The 18,861-nt window shown below is 32.3% G+C and overlaps 1 protein-coding gene across 1 annotated transcript; it reads right to left on the reverse strand.

The window, feature by feature from the left end:
• Nucleotides 1-7,621: 7,621 nt before the first annotated feature.
• Nucleotides 7,622-16,882, reverse strand: LOC132739592 (interferon-inducible GTPase 1-like). The gene is made up of 4 exons (XM_060727327.1): nucleotides 16,573-16,882; nucleotides 12,990-13,115; nucleotides 9,154-9,277; nucleotides 7,622-8,797 (listed from the first exon to the last, which is right to left on the reverse strand). Exons 1-4 carry the CDS (start codon nucleotides 16,749-16,751, stop codon nucleotides 7,622-7,624), a joined length of 1,605 nt encoding a protein of 534 aa, XP_060583310.1. The 5' UTR covers nucleotides 16,752-16,882.
• Between the last annotated feature and the right edge of the window lie 1,979 nt (nucleotides 16,883-18,861).

Below are 18,861 nucleotides of genomic sequence, written 5' to 3' on the forward strand. Positions count from 1 at the left end.
AGGTTTTACAATTTAAAGAGAATTAGGGTGATTCCACAACCTAACTTTACTACGCGACTGGACCAAACAAATAGTGCGGTCTTGTTTTACAAAAATAGAACTATTACAGTAAATCTCTTGAACAATTTGAGAAGAAAACATTATAATCACATAATACAAAATACATGTTACACAATAAAGTCAGATATGCTTCATTTCTAAACAAACTGCAGATATCAGTACTCGTGTACCTAAAACAAAGATGGCAGCCTCCATGAACATTTTGGGAAAGTTTTAGGAATTATTATTGTGACAAAAATAAATTGATTGAAGCATGCTTCATGAACAATTACTGATTATAACATCAAAACATAATGGATACTACAAAAATGTGGAGTAACATACATGTTAATCCAGGAATAAAGAAATAATCGTAGCTTCCTAAAATGTCAACAATCTTAACATGAAATTCGGAGAAAGGTAACATTCAATTTTAGGAACGTTTACACATAGTGAATAATTAAAATCCTGCCTGAAAACAATTAATTACTTTACTGTCCTTATTTGAATAGGAATATTGCGTATACATTACTTAAATGCTGAAAATGACAATAAGTAATTATTTTATAAATAAATAATGATTCTAAAAATAGAATATTTCAGAAACAATAACAAGCTTTACATGCCTTACAATATTATGGAGTACACCCTTTTAATATTACCACCAAGGCCATCTTCCAACGTTTGCAGCGCAAGATAGTGGAAAACTTGAAAAACAAGCATTTATAATTGTTTTGCAGGCAACACATAAGTCCCCTACCTGTTAGAACCCCAGAGACATTTTTAAGAGCCATTGGCCATTCAGTTATGCCATTGAATGCATGAATGAATGAATGAATGAATGAATGAATGAACTGAAATCTTTTGTGTTCTTAGTTTGTCTGCATCATAATAATGTGTTAAATTTCCCTGCCAAGTACGTCTCAGGATGATATGTATAACTACTGTTTCACCTTCTTTGTAAACGTATTTTTAAATTCAGGAAATATTTCAGCACATAATAACGCAAATTAATCTATTTTAACAGAAATGTTAGAGGGTAAAATTAACTTAGATATTCCAAAATTTGTGATACCACCAAAAGAACCGGATCATGTTAAAAAAACATTAGACTTACTTGATATCAAAAGGGCCATTGGACTAGATGGAATCAGTGCTAGATTTCTAAAAACTGCAGCTTCTGTAATATATAGACCTTTATCTACTATTATCAATAGAAGTATTCAAACAGGAAAGTTTCCTACCAAGTTTAAACAATTAAAAGATACACCCATTTATAAAAAAAGGACAAATTTCTGAAGAAAAATAATTACCGACCAATATCTGTACTTCGTTCATTTCTAAAACGTATCTGACCATCTAAAACAATTTCTAGAATCTCATAAGTTTATTTCTCAGACTCAGTAAGGATTAAGAACTAAGCCCTCTTGTGAAACAAATATAGTTGACAATTGGATAAATGCCATAAATGAGTGAGAACTAGTCGACATAATTTTTCTTGACCTAACCAAAGCATTTGACCTTGTAAACCATAAAATTCTTATTCAGAAACTGCATTATTAGCATTGTTCTTTTCATACAATTAAATTGGTTTCATCTTATTTGCAAACAGACCACAGAAAGTCAATGTATCAGGTAAACTCTTAGAATCTGCAGAGGTTAAATCAGGTGCTTTTTATTTTATACATCAGTGACATCCCACTTCGTTTAGAGACCTCAGAAATAGACATGTTTGCAGATGACATCACTCTTACTATATACAGCATCATGTCATTCACCACAAGAACTGAACTCCATATTTATCTTCAAACTAAACTGGAACATGTAAACCTAAGGACCATACAAAATGCAATGGTGTTAAATACACAGAAAATTGGCACTGCACCTTACATCAAATAACAAACATCTTCATTTATCACCTTTACACCTTCAAGATCAAAAGTACTGGGTGTTTTTGTTGACAGTAATATCTAAAATGGAAAATCCAGATAGAAATGATACTTAAAAAATGCAATTCTCAGTTAAACCTACTTCTCAGAATTAAGCAATATCTAGACTTTATGCAAGAAAACTATTCTTTAACTCGTACATTTTACCACACCTAGATTATTGCTGTACAATCTCGGGTAATTGCAGCAATGATCTGATCAATGAAATTATTAAATATCAAAAAAGAGCAGAAAGAATAATACTAGATAAATGTAACGATGCACCCTCCACGGATTTGTTTAAAGAACTAAATTTGGTGAGATTACATGAAAGAATGAAATACAAAAAAAAAACACTTATAATGTTTAAATCTATCAAATGCCATACCATATCCACAATATATGCAAAGTAAATTCCAATGTGTACACCAAAACATGAGCGCAACTTAAGATCTATAAATAGTTCACACCTAGCTGTTCCACAATCTAAGAAATAATTTTTCAGAAAATTACTACTCTGGCCCTTAATTATGGAATAATATCCCTGTTTACAGAAAATTTAAAACAGTTCAGGAATATCAAGTTCATATATAACCTGATATTTCTCATCATTTAATTAAGCATTTTATAAAAGATTTGGAAATCTTTTTATATTGATGAAACCCCTAAAAATTATTTCCCTCCTTGTTTAATTTATTTTTTGTACTTCTTTGACAAGTGTTAGCTATGAATGGATTGTAAATATTAACATGTATTTCTTCATACAATTCCAATGTACCACATTGTTGTTTCCATATTATTGAAGAATTGTAGTGGTATACATTGTAAATTATGTTTTCTTAGAGGCTAATACACGCTGATTGATGGCGTTAAACATGTGTTTGTTTGTTTGTTTTGAGTTTTACGTCACATCGACACAGTATAGGTCATATCGCGACGTTCCAGCTTTACTGGTGGAGGAAGACCTCAGGTGCCCTTCCGTGCATTATTTCAGGTATAATAGTTCAGTGCCAATATATGAAAAAATCCACATTTCCAGCCCACCCCGAAACATATTCCCTACATCGGGGTTCATCTAAAAAAACTTAAATCCCTTTTATCACCTAAATTTTAATTTTTTATATCCAGAAGTTTTTAAATTCATTGCCGAGCTTAATCGGATCATACCGTATAATATGCATTGTTTTACTTACAAAAAACCAAATCTCGCTCAAAACGATAGTTTAAGTATCATTTTTTCCCAATGAGTTGAAAATTTAACCCCAATTTTTGGAAATAAATTTGATGAGGGATAAAAAGTTATGTCTTCGCAGCCGTATGCGCTTTGACTTTTTTTTTTTCGGTTAAAAAAAGACTTATTGGCCGTTTACTTACCCCCTTGGAAACCTGTAGGTATCCCCCATTCATTGCAAAAAATTCTGCTTTTTTTGAAATCACATTCCGCGACTTAACATGGGGTTTTTCTTTCTAAAATTATTTGGAAAAACAATGCCCTTTTTTTATTCCAACAAAATTTCTTTAGAATTTAAAATTTAAATTTTTGTCAAAGTTAAAGAAAATAAACAAAAAATACTATTTTTTGGGAATCAAAAATTTTGAAAATAAAGTAAAAAAAGGAAATATTAAAAAACTCTTTTTTTAAACAATTTTCTTAATTTGAATTTTAAAGCAAATGCTTTAACAAGTGTTTTCATTTTAGTCAATGGGAAATTGTGTTTTCCGCTTAAAATGAAATGTTTTGATAAATAGCGCATCTTCTTCGATTGATTTTCCTTTGGTTACCTTATCTGGCACCATTGACAATCCACATCCATAGCCTACAAATATCGGTTGACATTGAACATGCTATGTTTAAGTAGAATTGTTTCAATTTAGTTTCAACGTCACTTCCATCAAAAACGTAATGAAAATATCAAAATTTATCTAAAAGGCCTGGACATTTAAAGTTTAAGGTCTCTGTTTGTGTAAAATGTTTGAATGTACAATTAAAGGATAGTGTTTTCATGTACCTTATCCTTTTGATTATTGATTAGATGCATGTATCGTGTTGTAAGTTAAACAATATAAACCTACAGGATATATGATACCTCGGACGTGTGAAAAGCGCTTTCGGTAGTAAAATCACCGGTTATATAATTGTTTTTATTGCCTGTATCATCTGTTTTCATTAAACTTCTTTGTAAAAAAACAAAATGTACAAAAACAGCTTTAGAAAATTCTGTTGAAATTAAATTAATCAATAGTAAATGCTTAAAAAAACAAGAATAATGATCAACAAGGCAAAGGCAACGTTCACAGGACGCAGCTCCCGACACAACCAAGTAGGGCACCCAGAAGGCGCCAAACAAAAACCTGGAGTGGACATAAGGGCGGCGAATAGTGAGGGACAAGTAATGTGTGAAATGATATAAACTAAAACGGGCTCATATGGGAATTAAAGGGATAAGGGCTGTAAGGCTGAAAAGGGGAAGGGGTAAAAAAGAGGGAGGGGTGAGAAAATACCTACCGTAAACGTCAATCCAACAAGGCAGACATCACAAAACATGTAAACATTCAAAAACAAGTAACAATACTTACAATACACATGTAAATCTATATAATTTATTTCAATGCATGCATTCGTAAAGCTAAAAATAATGTTAAAGCGATTATTTTACATACACGACATTACCATCATGGATTAATGCATTATAGACATGCACATTTTTAAATAATATACTTTCTTATTACGGGTTGTCAAAATGCTTTCAAATTTGCTTAATTTATGTCTAAATACTTATAATGTCTTTATTATGTAAAGACAGGCCGGCAGTCACACAGATGAACGAATAGGACATCTAGTAGGGCACCAAATAAAGCTTTCTTACATTAACTAGTGATCATTCACGTCTTTGTGGAATGACACATCGATTATGTGTTTACCATGTCAAGTCAACTTGGTGCTGATGTCTGGAAATGCTATTCGTTCTGACCATTTTTGATATGGGACTTTGAAGAAGGCGAGTTCAAGGTGGCGTGGACAGTAACTTCGTCTAGCCGTGTCAGAGTTTTTTTTTTTAATTCATATTCACTTTCAACAGTCTTTAAGGAAAATAATTGCTACTAGCGTCTTTGCAAAGAAAAACGAATATTTTCTTAGGTTTGAAAGAAATTAGGTTAGCAGATTGAATAACCATTTCGATAAAATAAATAATTATTTTGTACCCTAATTTGCTGAAGTAGATAGTTATACGATTGACCAGGAACATCAGTTTAAATCACTTTTATGAGCACGCCAAGAATAAAATTGAATTCAATATTTTGTTGTTTTACATACATTATCTTTTTTCTCAAAGGTATTGTCAAGTATCCTGTTGAAACCAAAGTCACATTCATATTACACTAAAGAAGTTGCATAAGGATTGCATTTTATTGTTAATATTCTTTGTTGAAAATTGTAAAAAAGAAGAATGGACTAATTATTCATTTAAACACTGACATTGTTGAAAATTTCTAGAATATGTGAATTAATATGAATAATATTTTTGTACTTCATTTCTTTGACAGAAAACATGGATTTAGTTTAATACAGAATTCATTTTTTTAGATTGTGTAGGAAGTCTGTTCATGGAACCAACAATCACTGAGCAATGACTGAACATTTTCATGCTCGAAGAAACAGCGACTTGCTCCCCTTACGGCCCCCACTCCAAAGAAAACCTTATGCTATATAGTTTTATTAATACTATTATTACGTGAAATTAAAAGCCAACACTAGATTCTACTATGTTAAGATATCAACAGTAATAAAGTCATATTTGACGCATAAAATAAAAAAAGACTAATTGCTATGAGTGTCGATCGTTGGATAAGTGACGATCCGATCTGATCCACGATCCAGCACTTACGATTCACAAATCGAACCACAAATTCATTGTTATCAAGACACCCATAAAAATGAACTTTAGTTCTAAAAGACATGTTTATTTTTCATTTTCAATTAAAACACCAAAGTATTTACCAACATTGGATGTAAATTTTGCTGATGGAATTTTATATCGGCAGGACTCCTTTTCAGCCATTGTTGCAGACATGATGTTTGATGTCAGTCTGACGAAATTTTTAACTTGAATTTAGGGACTGTAAGTATTTATTTATGTTCATGACAAAACATAGTGCTCAATAAAGATAAAGCACCGGAAATTGAAATTCTATCAAATAACCAATATTAATGATATTAAAAATACCCCTGTATAGTATATATAAAAACTATATAGGGGGATTATTTGGATATTATCCTTAATGTTGATAGAATGAATAAAATGATTTTTTTTCGAAACTAATGACTTCCTAGCTCAGCATCATGTACTTGTTTGTTTACTTCCTGTCTTTAATCGGCAAATTGTAGGTAAACGTCGTATAATTTTGACATACTCAAATTGTAATTTTATTTGGACTTTTAGAGTGTGAGAAACAGTGACCATATATAAACAAATAAGATCGCGATCCACGATCTCTGGACTGACGAATATTTGTTCTGAATTTGTCATTTTGATTCGTGAATATGTATAAGTTTGATCTGGGTTTTGCGGGTGACACGACTCTGACCGTACCGAAGATATTTTTCAAAACATTTTACAAGTCAAGGATTAAAAGTTATCAGGCAAAAAAGCAAGACATACAAAAAGTTTACCATACAATTTCTGATTAAAACTATTGTGAATTAACTGAGGAATTACAAAGTCATCAGCCGAACATTATATAATTTTTGACCTCCCAGTAAACTCGCAATTTAGAACGTGGGTCTTGTACTCAACCATACTTTACCCTTTCTTTCGGTTTAAAGGACTCCACCTAATGTAAAATATATTTTCAGTCTTGAACAATATGTACATATGTAAAAAGGAAGAACAAGACAATAAAGTGTTTGTCAAACACAAATGCCATCGGCTCAGATTCCTGTCAGTAACAATATTTTCAAAAAAGGTTTACCTATCCACTCAGTAATGGACAGAAAAATTGCCAAATGATGTAAACACAGTTGACTTGACAGAGTCATACAAACAGTTTTGCGTACTACACATTGTCTGACAGTGGGGTTGCCATATGTTTAAACTTTTGACAATTAATTGAGGAATCATAAAGTTTAAGCCGGCTTTATATGATTTTAACCTTCAGGTCACATTGAATTTGAGAACGTGGGTTTTCATAGCAACCATACTTTATCCCTTCTTTCGATTTAAAGGACTCCATAAAATAATGTAAAATCTATTTTAACATGAACAATATTCTAAAAGGAAAAACAAGACAAGAAAGTGTTTGTTTAACACAAATGCCCCTCGGCTCAGATTCTTGTCAGTAACAATATTTAAAAAAAGATTAACCTATTCACACAGTAATGGTAAGAAAAAAAAATTTGATTAATATATAAACATTGAATTTGGAAAAAATAACTATGTAGCAATCTCTGTCCTGTCCTGTTTGGTGTCCTGGGCTCCTTGTCTGTGATCCTGTTTTAGGGGATTCGTTCAATGAATGCCGGTCGAATTTGTTGATCGTTTGTTATAATTTTCTGCCCTGAATGTTATTAAAACAATTAATCATAGAACATCAATCCTTTTTCAGTTTAATTATTGTTATTCTCAAAGCGGTCTGCACTATGGGTTTAAAGTCATTCACTGGATAGGTCTCAAATCACTTTCAAGCCGATCTAGTCGAACAAGTGCTAATCTTGATTCATCTGCAGCCATTTCATCACACATCGCGTTTATACTTTCCTTTGTTGTAACATATGAGTGGTACGCTGAGAAAAACATGCAAACAAACGGAATAGGAAGTTCTCCCCTGACAAGAGGTCCCGAAAAACGATAATATTTGTACATCTTGTTGATCTTAACTTCCACATCGAAAATAAAATTCTTCTTGAGGGATTTTACTGTCTCTATGATATTCATCTTCGAAGTTTTCAATTGAGTTGCCGTGTCATCAAGCGATTTTTCATCAATGCAAAATTTTTGTTGGCAAACAGTTTTAATTTTAGATAATGATTGTTGGCATAGTTCTTCGGTAAGACATTGCGTTGGCACGAATCCAAATAAAATAGAAAGTGCTTTACGGAATTTAAAACCATTCTTGTTCATTTGTTGATTCTTGCCTATTTCTATCTCAACATAATTTTGTATGATTGATCTGATGGCTTTTCCTTTGGTGCTAAACAAAGCTTTTAAATTCTTATCCAAGACAACAAAGTCGAACTTTGTTCTTTCTGGAGAGCTAACCAGATAAACACCTGAAACCGAAGCTGGTATTCCTCCTTGACGAATTCTATCGGATAGGTTATTTCTAATTTCAGCAAGGCATTCCGTTTCAGTAAACGTGTCTGGGTGATCTCGGTTAGCATTCATCAGGTCAATGTCAATTTTGGTTCGAACAAAGATGATATTTGTCCGAAAGGCACGCAATTCCATTCCAAGCCATATATCATTTTCAAGGAATCTTCCAGCAGAAACAATCAATACTATGTTAAACCTGGCGAAATTCATGTCTTTCAAATATGTATCTCTTGTGAATTTTTGTGTCCCTACACCAGGTAAATCCCATATCACTACATTTGGATTTTCAGGATATGTATATTTACAGCCTTTTGTTGTTTTCTCAACAACACCAACAGCGGCGGCACCTTTGTCCGTAGGCTTTAACTTTCTAAGTGCATTGATGAGACTCGATTTTCCAACACCAGCGTTACCTGTCACAGCAATATTTAATTCAAGTTGTGCCCACTTGTCAAACGAATCTTTGATATACTTATTGAGACCATGTAGCACGCCTAAAGTTTCCATCTCTTCTTTTAGCTGTTTGACATCAACAAATGAACAAATTTCTGTAAAAAAATAAAACTTTACGTAATTGAAATTTGACAATTCATATAACTTCAAATCTACGACAAATGAAGTTTCTTTAGCTTATTTCATTGGATTATTTCCTTTTTTATTATATCAGGGATGATGATCTAAATCTTGGAGTGTGTCTTTGTTCTGTTTAGCACAATATGTAAGTTTTGGCGGTATTTTTTATTTCAAAACAGAATATGCAGAAACATGTTATCTATATGAAGAACATGCTCAAAAATGTTATCTCTATGGAATTACATTACGATGTCAGTTTTTATTTCATTAAAATAAGTCAATTATAATTTTAAATAACTTACGTCAAGTTCAAGATCTTCAAGCGAGCTATTTGATTCGTCGTTACAAGTTTTCTCATGTTTAATATTTTCCAAAACATGAACGTTTTCATCTTCACGTATGTTGCATTCTACGGAAAAGTCACCGCTGGAAATTGAGAAGGAAAAAATATATATAACATTTATATTTTCTCTGGAATATGCTATTAGAAATAAATATTGCTATAGACTAGAACAAAGACATTTGAACTATAATTTGAATTATAATGGTTATTTTGCGACAAAACAAATCTGATAGTTAAAGATAACAAAAAAAAGGTATTTTAAACAAATGAAAAGAAAAATATCTTATAGATAAGTAAAAAAACTATACATAATTATTTCAAAATATATAACTATAATATTGACTTTGTTGTGTCCTTGTTATTGATTGTTCCTGAAAGTCTTCAAGGAATTCACATATGAAGGAAATACTTCAGCTAATAATCTCTATGTTTTATTAAAATAACAATCGATATGTTTTTCGAAATATTGTCAGTAGATACAGCAGAACAATTAAAGCAATTGTTAAAATGAAAAAAGGTCATTTAAACTAATAACATTGCTTTTATCCTGTTCGAGTTTCTGTATATCACACTTTGTATAATTCGTAACATAGTATCAATAGTATGCACAAGTAGAAACAAGAGCTGTCGGTAGGACAGCAACGCTCGACTATTCTTAGTGCTTGATAGTTAGAAAAAAAATGCTTGATACAGTAACCTCCTCCTGTTTACAGGTTTGGTTAATGATGGTGAACAAGTGTGCAAAGTTTCAAAGCCATATGTCAACGGACTTTGAAAATATTTGAGGTATTACAAAAACTTTAATGAAAATTCCAAGTCGAAAAAGGGGCATAATTCTGTCAAAATGCTTGATACAGTTACCTCCTCCTGTTTACAGGTTGGGGTAATGATGGTAAACAAGTGTGCAAAGTTTCAAAGCCATATGTCAATGGACTTTGAAAATATTTGAAGTATTACAAAAACTTTAACGAAAATTCTAAGTAGAAAAAGGGGCATAATTCTGTCAAAATGCTTGATATAGTTACCTCCTTCTGTTTACAGGTTGGGGTAATGATGGTGAACAAGTGTGCAAAGTTTCAAAGCCATATGTCAATGGACTTTGAATATATTCGAGGTATTACAAAAACTTTAACGTAAATTCTAAGTCGAAAAGGGGGCATAATTCTGTCAAAATGCTTGATTGAGTTACCTCCACATGTCTAAAGGTTGGAGTCAAGATGGTGAACAAGTGTGCAAAGTTTCAAAGCAATATGTCAATGGACTTTGAAAATATTTGAACTATTACAAAAACTTTAACGTAAGTGGTTACGCCGACGCCGACGCTCGGGTGATTACAATAGCTCTACTTATTCTTATCGAATAGTCGAGCTAAAAAGTATATCCGCATTTTACTGATATTGTGTCATGAAAATTAATAATAATTTGAAATAAACAGAAGCTATACACTTAAGGATTATACATATATCCTGATTGTGTAAAGTTGAATTTGCCATTGCAGGCACAATAACATTGGACGGACGGATCCGATAATATCCGGGTTGTTTTTGCGCGATTCATTCTATTATTTACAAGGTTCAGAACTTGAACCTCTCCCTATCCTGGACACCGCGTGGTAAAAGTCCAATTGAATTCCTTAAGTAATTAAGATGCATTTGAAAATACTACACAGAAGTCATAATCTCACTTAAAGTAATTGCCGTGATTTAAGATCAAATATCAATGATTTATCTCTTTTTCTCAAAGTACTGTCAAAATGTACAGTGATTTCAAGAGACTATACTGTCGTCTAATGATAATTTAACTCTTAAGAATTATGTAATTCGTAATCCCAAACGCCAAAAACGACAGAATAGGCAGGCTCGCTTTGGATGGTACCGGAAAGTGCAAAAAGTATGAAATCCAAAACAACAACACTGCACATATGACACTGATGTGACAATGAAATAGACACAAACTAAATTCAAAACGACAAAATGGTAAATATCACAGGCTCTATTTGATTGAGCTTGTTCATGGACGCTACTGCAATTGTTTTACGTGTGTTTCGCTATTTAGTTAACTAAGTAACCAAATAATGTTTATACATTTTAAATACATTTTCTACAATTATGGATAATTCAATACTTTCAAAGAATTTTTAAAAATCTTTTGTTTGATATATAAAGTTTAATTATGGTTGTTGGTTTGGAATACTTTTGTTGTCGTGTTGTCACTAGCGACATATCGAGAAAGCTGCACGTTATCGGACTTTCGTCTTGTCGTCCTGAAGCTAACGATGCACGTCAAACGGTGCATTGTCGTGCAGCGTATTGTTAAAATGACACATTGTCACTCGGCTCAAATCGAAAGATTGACTATTTGTATATATACAAACCAAGCGACACGGCGGCAGGGCGACAAAGCGCCCAACGACAACGTGGTTGGCGTGCTAGCGTCAACACGATGAACAAAGGTGTTCCAAATCAGCAACTATAAGTTTGAAAATGAAAATTAAATCAAGCATATTGCAAGATTAAGTATTATAAAGTAAGATGGAATAAATGCATTAATTTTGTTCCATGATAATATGCAACTCCACATTGGACGTTATGCATGCAACTGATTTACACCCTGAACAATTTTGTCATATTTGGTAGTAGGCTGTAGACGTAACATCATATTATTATGTGTGTTTACTTGGTTCGATAACACATTCCGTACCGTAAGTGAATAGTAGAAAACAATATAAAACAATGAATATCATGTAACATTATTGTATTCAGTCATTCTAAATGTAGTATAAATGTGACATTGTCGGCCTTTTTTCTTCTATATGTTATTTCAGTCACGCATCTACTCCTTTAGCAAGTTGGATAATGTATGCCTAATTGTAGATTTGGTCCAGATACTTAAAGCAATTTTAAATTATGACATCCCCTTTTTAAGATTTTCAATATGTTTACACATTTCCAGATCAAGATGGCGACTTTTACAGTCGTTTATTTAGGCCTAGATAGGTCCTTTTTATGTTCCCAGAGTGTAAGTTTGTACATAATATTATCTTATAACATCAGTATGATTACATCGCTGAGTCACAATTCCGTACATTCTGTTAAAGGTGCATTTATTTAATTTTCCAATTTTCGTGACATCTAAACACACGTACATATTTTCTTAAATCCGACTATTTTAAGATCCTGTATGTTTTGTGATTGATATTGTTACTGTGTGTATACCACACTTGCAAAAATTTATATATGTATATAGTTATGTAAATAAAACAATTTTCAACATATGAAAGAATATGTAAAATGTGTACTGCAAATATTTGTGAACATTATGTTTAATCAATAAATTACATTTGTGTATATGCATTCATTTCTTATTGGAAAATTTGACTTAAAATTTATAGAAAATATTTTTCTAATTACCTCCCTTTATTTACATGACATGTTGAATTCGGTAATAGCTTTATAATAATGCTTATTGGAACTTACAATACTGACAAATTTTAATTTGAGCAATCATATTTATGAAATTAAACCCTGAAAAAAATGTGTTACAGGATCTTTAAGTATTATTAGGCAAGATACACTTGTTCATCTTGTAAGTTTTCATATGCAAGTGTAATGATGATGTTAAGGAACATTAGAGGCATGTCGTATTTTGTCGGATCAGCACGTCTGATCCGTTGTTAAACAGTTTTATTGTTTCATGCATATGAACTGTACGAACTGTTATGAACTTAGATGATGTTTTTCGTATATTTTAGTGTTATTAAGTGCGATGTAATGTGCTTGATACAAAGTGACATACCTTGATAATAGAACACTTTCTGTTTTCGTCTTAGAAATTGATTCCCTGTATGACTCTTCATCGGTGAGTTCTGAAGGCTCTGATTTAGCAGATTTTCTTTTTGCTGACTGTTCTGATTCCAGCACTCTTTAACATAAAATGATGGAAATACAATTAGATGATACAGAAAAAAAAGCTACATCAAAGCGGTAATAATAGTAATCTTTTGTAAGCTTGCGCATACAAGCGGAATAAAAGAAAATCGTAGAACTCAGTGTAATACAATTCAAGATTTGTTTACTATTTGTGAGCAGTGTAACCTTTGTCAGGTGAATGAAACGTGTAACTGTCGTTCAGTAAACACGTACATTTTTGCTCATATTTGAAAACACGAAATTTAAACAGATTGGACAATCAGAATAATAAGTTCAAAGCAGTCCTAAAAATCCTTCGGATGGGACAAACGCTAAGTAAATTCATCGCTGCATGAATGATGATTATGGTAAGAAAAGCCCAAAGTAAGTGGTCAGCAGAATTTAAATGTTGGCGTGACTTAGAAGATGACCAAAGGCAGGGTCGCCTTGCTATTGCCAACATTCAGGAGATCTATTTCTTGAGAGACTTTTGGTAAATCATCTCCCAATCAAAATTGCCGAACTTGATTTTTATTAACTGCTCTATAATACATGAACATTTTGGCATGTCAAAAAGATCTGACAAATGGGTATCCTGAAACCTGAACATACATGCAAGATTGTCAGCAAATGGTACAGACAAGTAAAGAGCTTCAAGAAGTGCACAGTGCCACTCCAGCAGACTTTCCAGCTGCCTGGTAACATGGGCTTCATCACTTACATACCTAAATACGAAAAAGAGTCCATGAATTGGAAGAGCACTGGCTGTACCCAAAATATGATAAACAAGATCAACAAGGAAAGGCGGCGTTCAATGAACGCAACCCCCATATGACCCAGCAACAAGAACCAGTGGCAAGGAGCCCAGGCAGACCCCAAACAAAACAGGACAGGGCAAAGACAGAGCACCTAAGAAATTTCGCACAGAACCATCAGCCGGCAAGTATTTTGCAACGATAATATTGATAGATTCGGTACTTTAATTACAGGAAAATCTATGCCCCCCCCCCCCCTACACACACAAATAAGAAATAAGCAAGCTTTTTAATATATTGTATTAAAGCATAGTGAATGTTGTTAAGGATATGAACGAATGACATTCATCAAGGGATAAAAGAACGATAACTTGCATTTAATGTAACGTAATATTAGAAGGAACCTTTTTGATTTGCTTCATCAATGGAATTCGGAAATTCACAATAAACAATTATTTCACCATATCATTCATTTCTCTCGCTTATTGGATGTAAAATCGACTAAATCAAAGTGTACTTTATCTTTAATTTGACTAAACAGCAATTTAATGGAGCAGATCGGCTCTTAGTAGGTCAAAACATCAGTCACTCATAAATTATCATCTGGTCATACAATACAGTGTAAAACAGTTTTATACCATGTTACAATAACTTGCCTAAGACAATCCCGGACACGACATAAACAGTAAACAATTAAAAAATCTGATCAGAAAATTTCTTCTGCAAAAAAAATCAAAACAAAGCAAAACAAAAAACAGCAACAAAAGTATGGTTAGTAAATATTTTCCTCAAAATATAAATGTTAGAAAATCTGATATGAATAGTTATTGGATAGGTAACCAAAAAAACCTCTTGAAACGTGATCTTTTAATCTTTTCCTTTTAACTTGTGCTTTATAATTTATTCTAACACTATCGAATTCTATGTAAACAAAGAAGACCAGTAAAAACGTGCAAACCATAACAAGGCACGTCCTGCTTTACTTGCCCCCCACCCTTCCCCTATACTACGCAATACAGCACTCAAGTGCATATGCTTACAGAGAAATATTTGATAGTTCCATCACTATATACATGTACACGGGAAAAAATCGGTCAGCACTTTAAGGATTATGATTAATAACATTGCAAACAGGGTTTGATAATTGTTGTTGTTGAACATTATTCGAAAGAATCGTTGACCCAGTTATCCGCTTCAGATTTTGAAAAATATTTTTAGGTTTGATTGAAATTAATTTATTTCCTTGTTTTGCACTAAAAATATATACACAACACTACATGAACTTGTCCAAAATTTTCAATTCTCAAAATATATAGCGCATATAAAAGAATTATCGACAGTTATTTCCTGTCGATTGGAGCGTCGGCATGCGTAAACAACCATGGATCTAGTCCAACGATATATATTTCTTTCGTGACGTGTTAGAATGGAAAATGATATTGTTTTTTTGTGTGCGGAGTTGTAAAATATTGTATGGTATTTCGTTCAGATGTTTGTAATAAATCATTCAGGCCTACGACCTTCGTGATTATATTACTGCGCATCTGGTCCACATACCGTGAGATATTATACAAGAACGCATTCAAAATATGTTAAACAAGATCAACAAAAAAGGCGGCGTTCAATCAACGCAATACAAGATATTTTTCCAAATTTAATTAAGTTTCAATAACGGTACGACAGTAAACTTTGAAATACAATTTATGGACGCTTATTATAAAATATCCTAACCTTAGAATGTTTCTGTAAAGTCTTCCATATAAAATATGAAACTTACGTTCTTTCATTCCTAGATATCTTGCAATAAACTAGATCATTTTCTTACTGTCTTTTTTTTATCTTAATATTATTATTACTTTTTGATTACGTTCAGTGTGTCGAAAAAATTGTTTCGCATGTTCTTTTAGGTTCTATTTGAGTCTTAAGACAACCTTGGCCGGCGTTATCTTTTATATTTTTTCTGTTTCTATTTCGATATTCATGCTGCATTCCGACCAAAACGAAACAGAATCCTTATTATATATGTTTATCACCCCTACACACCATATTGACACAATCATATTTTAAACATCTATGCATAACTTAAAGATACATCCTTTTAAGACAAACAGTTTTTACATGCAGTGTTACATTATGTTTTGTTTTAGAATGCTAATATATTCCATTCTAAATCTAAAAAACTAAATCCAAAGACGATTTATTCTGTATGTTGTGAACTACGAGGGATAATCCTGAGTTACATGGAATTTCATTATAAGTCTGATAATTTTCATGTTTGTTTCTTTTGACTTATTTCTGTATAAAATTATGTTCATTTTTTTAAAATTGAAATATCATTTATTTAATATCCTCAAGTGCCATTCAAGCGTTAATATGATTGTATTTTCGTAAACTATGATTGTTTAGATACTCATGTGCTGGTCATAACTCGCTGAAAGTTCACAATTCATTTTTCTTTTAAAAACAGGATATATAACGCATAATATAGTGATATGTAAAATTTTAATATTTATTATTGTCTCTGCGCGAAAAGACTGGGTAATTATGGATCATACCTTATAAACAAAGGTTTTTTCAAATAAAGACATGACTCTAAAGTCTTTTTGTCATGTTTGTGTGCAAACTGGAAAAAAAGAAGTACTAACATTTTGTATAACAAAATATTTTCATGTGAATAAACAAAATTAGAATTAAAAAAGAAACGAAACAACTCACCTTTTGCGCTTTTTAAGTGTCCCTTGTTTGGCGGCACCTGCTTCTTTTGATTGTTTTACTGGTAAATCTGTTATAGTTTTTGTTTCTAATTCAGACGGAATTTTTTGCAAAAGCCAATCGACAGATCTGAATATTACAGTCATAAGAATAAGAAACAAAAAAACATTTATCCACCACATTATCTCTGTTACATTTAATCCTCCTAGTTCAACAAGCCCGAACTATTTTAAATGTATTCAGTTTGTCGACGTAAATAAAGTGTATTGCATGTGACAATTACTTAAAAAACGGTCTTGATGGTTAAATGACTCTTTTGTTGACTTTATAAACTTTATACGCCAATGAGAAAGAAGCAGTGCAGTGCAAACTTCCTTATTTGTTTGATATTGTACATGTTGTTTGAAGATAAATGTTCAGCAGGGACGTTCATTCTGAAACATCAAAAGAGAACAAATTGACAAAAAAGTAAAAGAGAAAATAAGTACAGCTTCCTAGCTGATGGTGAAGTCATGCTTTCTTTGTTTTGTTGTTGTTGCGTGTGTGCGTGTGTGTTTGTTTGTTAAACATCTAATGTCAGTAAGTACATGGAATTAACATATATAATATAAGCCTTTTGTATATAAACAAGAAGCAAATCTGACTGTAAAAGTTTTTCTATCGAAGTCTCTGTCGAGAATAAAATGGATCTTTCCCAATTTTACAGTGGAAATTTCGCCCATCCTTTTTCTATTCTGTCATTGGTAAATTGCACACAAACAGTATCACAAAGAAAAAAACGTCTTCTTTTGTGTAAACAAGGTCAACTAGAGTCTGTGTATGTATTTTCAAAGTGTTTCAATAAGGAAGTTATCATTCACTTAAACTGCAAACACTGGAAAGTTCTATTGTTCACAATTCTTAAATAGGTAAGTTTTAAAATATCTGTCAATTCTTTTATTTGCATTGATAATGCTCATACCTTAAAGGATGAAACTTTACAACTTGATAAACGACGAGTCCGGTTTTTTTTTAATATGTGAAAAATAAAGACTTTCAAATTTGACAGTCAATTTGCAGGAGTACCTTAGCTCCATAGGCGGTTGTGAGAATGCTGTGGCTAAGATTTTTGAAACCTCAAATCAGATTACGAAATGAAAAAAGTCATATAAATTATGTGATGGTTTATTATTAATTATAGCTTTGTTCATCTCAAGGTCCATGCGAAGTTGACACAACATAATTCCGATTAAAATCGACATCGAGAAAATTACCAAGCCTTCAATGCAGTCATTTTCCTCTTCGCTTTTATAACTGAACTTGTGATAAACATTGTTTTGTTTATAAGAAGTAAAGTATTTAGAAATAAAACTAAACAAACAGCAACAATAACAAGAGGGCCAAGATAGTCCTAGATCGCTCACCTGATCCATCGAACTCATTCGAACAATTACCTAGACAAGCATTCTGACCTGTTTCATGACAGGTGAGTCAAAAATGTGACCACTAGAGTGTAAACAAGGATTATCCATATTTGAGCAGTGTGACCTAGTTTTTGACCCCAGGTGACCCATATTCGAACTTGACCTAGACATTATTTAAAACAAACTTTCAGACCAATTTCCAGGATATTTGGATCAAAACAGTAGCCACTAGAGTGTTAACCATTGAGTGAGACAAGTTGAAATAACATACTTTCGTGTGTTTAAGACATTTTATTATTAACATTGCTGTATTTTACAATACTGATTAATGGCTTAGGATGGATGTTTTGCTTAGAAAATGTTTATGTAAAAATATTAAACAGTCAAAACTGGACAACACATCGGTAAATTATTATGTCATTCAGGAATCACTGTGCCCTTATCGATATACATGTAAATCAATTTTAATTAAATGCTTTGTTAAAAACGGCTACTTAATCAATCATAAAGAACATTATTTCAGTAAATGAACACAATTGCTCATAAGAATCAATGCATTACTGACATAAGGCATATAAAAAATTTGAAGATTGCGCTTGGCTATGTTTCCTTGAGAAAAGTTTAGTTATAATTAACAAACATTGAAGACCTTAACTAAATAAATCACAATTAGTGAAAGTACTGAAAGGAATATATCAACATAAATCAACCAGTACTAAGAAATGAGTTTAAAATTTCTTGCTCAAGGAAACGACGGCAAGTTCCTGGCAAGGTTAAAACCCACGCGGCCAGCAATCCTTAGATTACTAATTCGACGTGTTACCCACTCGCCCACACCGCCACTACAATCTAATGAAACTATGGTAAACATTTGCCTTACGATGATATA

This window comes from Ruditapes philippinarum, unplaced genomic scaffold (assembly GCF_026571515.1).
Source record: "Ruditapes philippinarum isolate M1 unplaced genomic scaffold, ASM2657151v2 ctg8842_1_1_1_1, whole genome shotgun sequence".
Classification (NCBI taxonomy): Eukaryota; Metazoa; Mollusca; class Bivalvia; order Venerida; family Veneridae; genus Ruditapes; species Ruditapes philippinarum.

Excerpts from the sequence above, each read along its gene's own strand:
- LOC132739592 (XM_060727327.1), bottom strand. The coding sequence starts at position 16,751 with ATGTGGTGGATAAATGTTTTTTTGTTTCTTATTCTTATGACTGTAATA. Across the intron at positions 13,116-16,572 it reads ACACTTAAAAAGCGCAAAAG|AGTGCTGGAATCAGAACAGT; the intron begins GTGAGTTGTTTC and ends TTTATGTTAAAG. Across the intron at positions 8,798-9,153 it reads TTGAAGATCTTGAACTTGAC|CTAAAAGAAGAGATGGAAAC; the intron begins GTAAGTTATTTA and ends GATGTCAAACAG.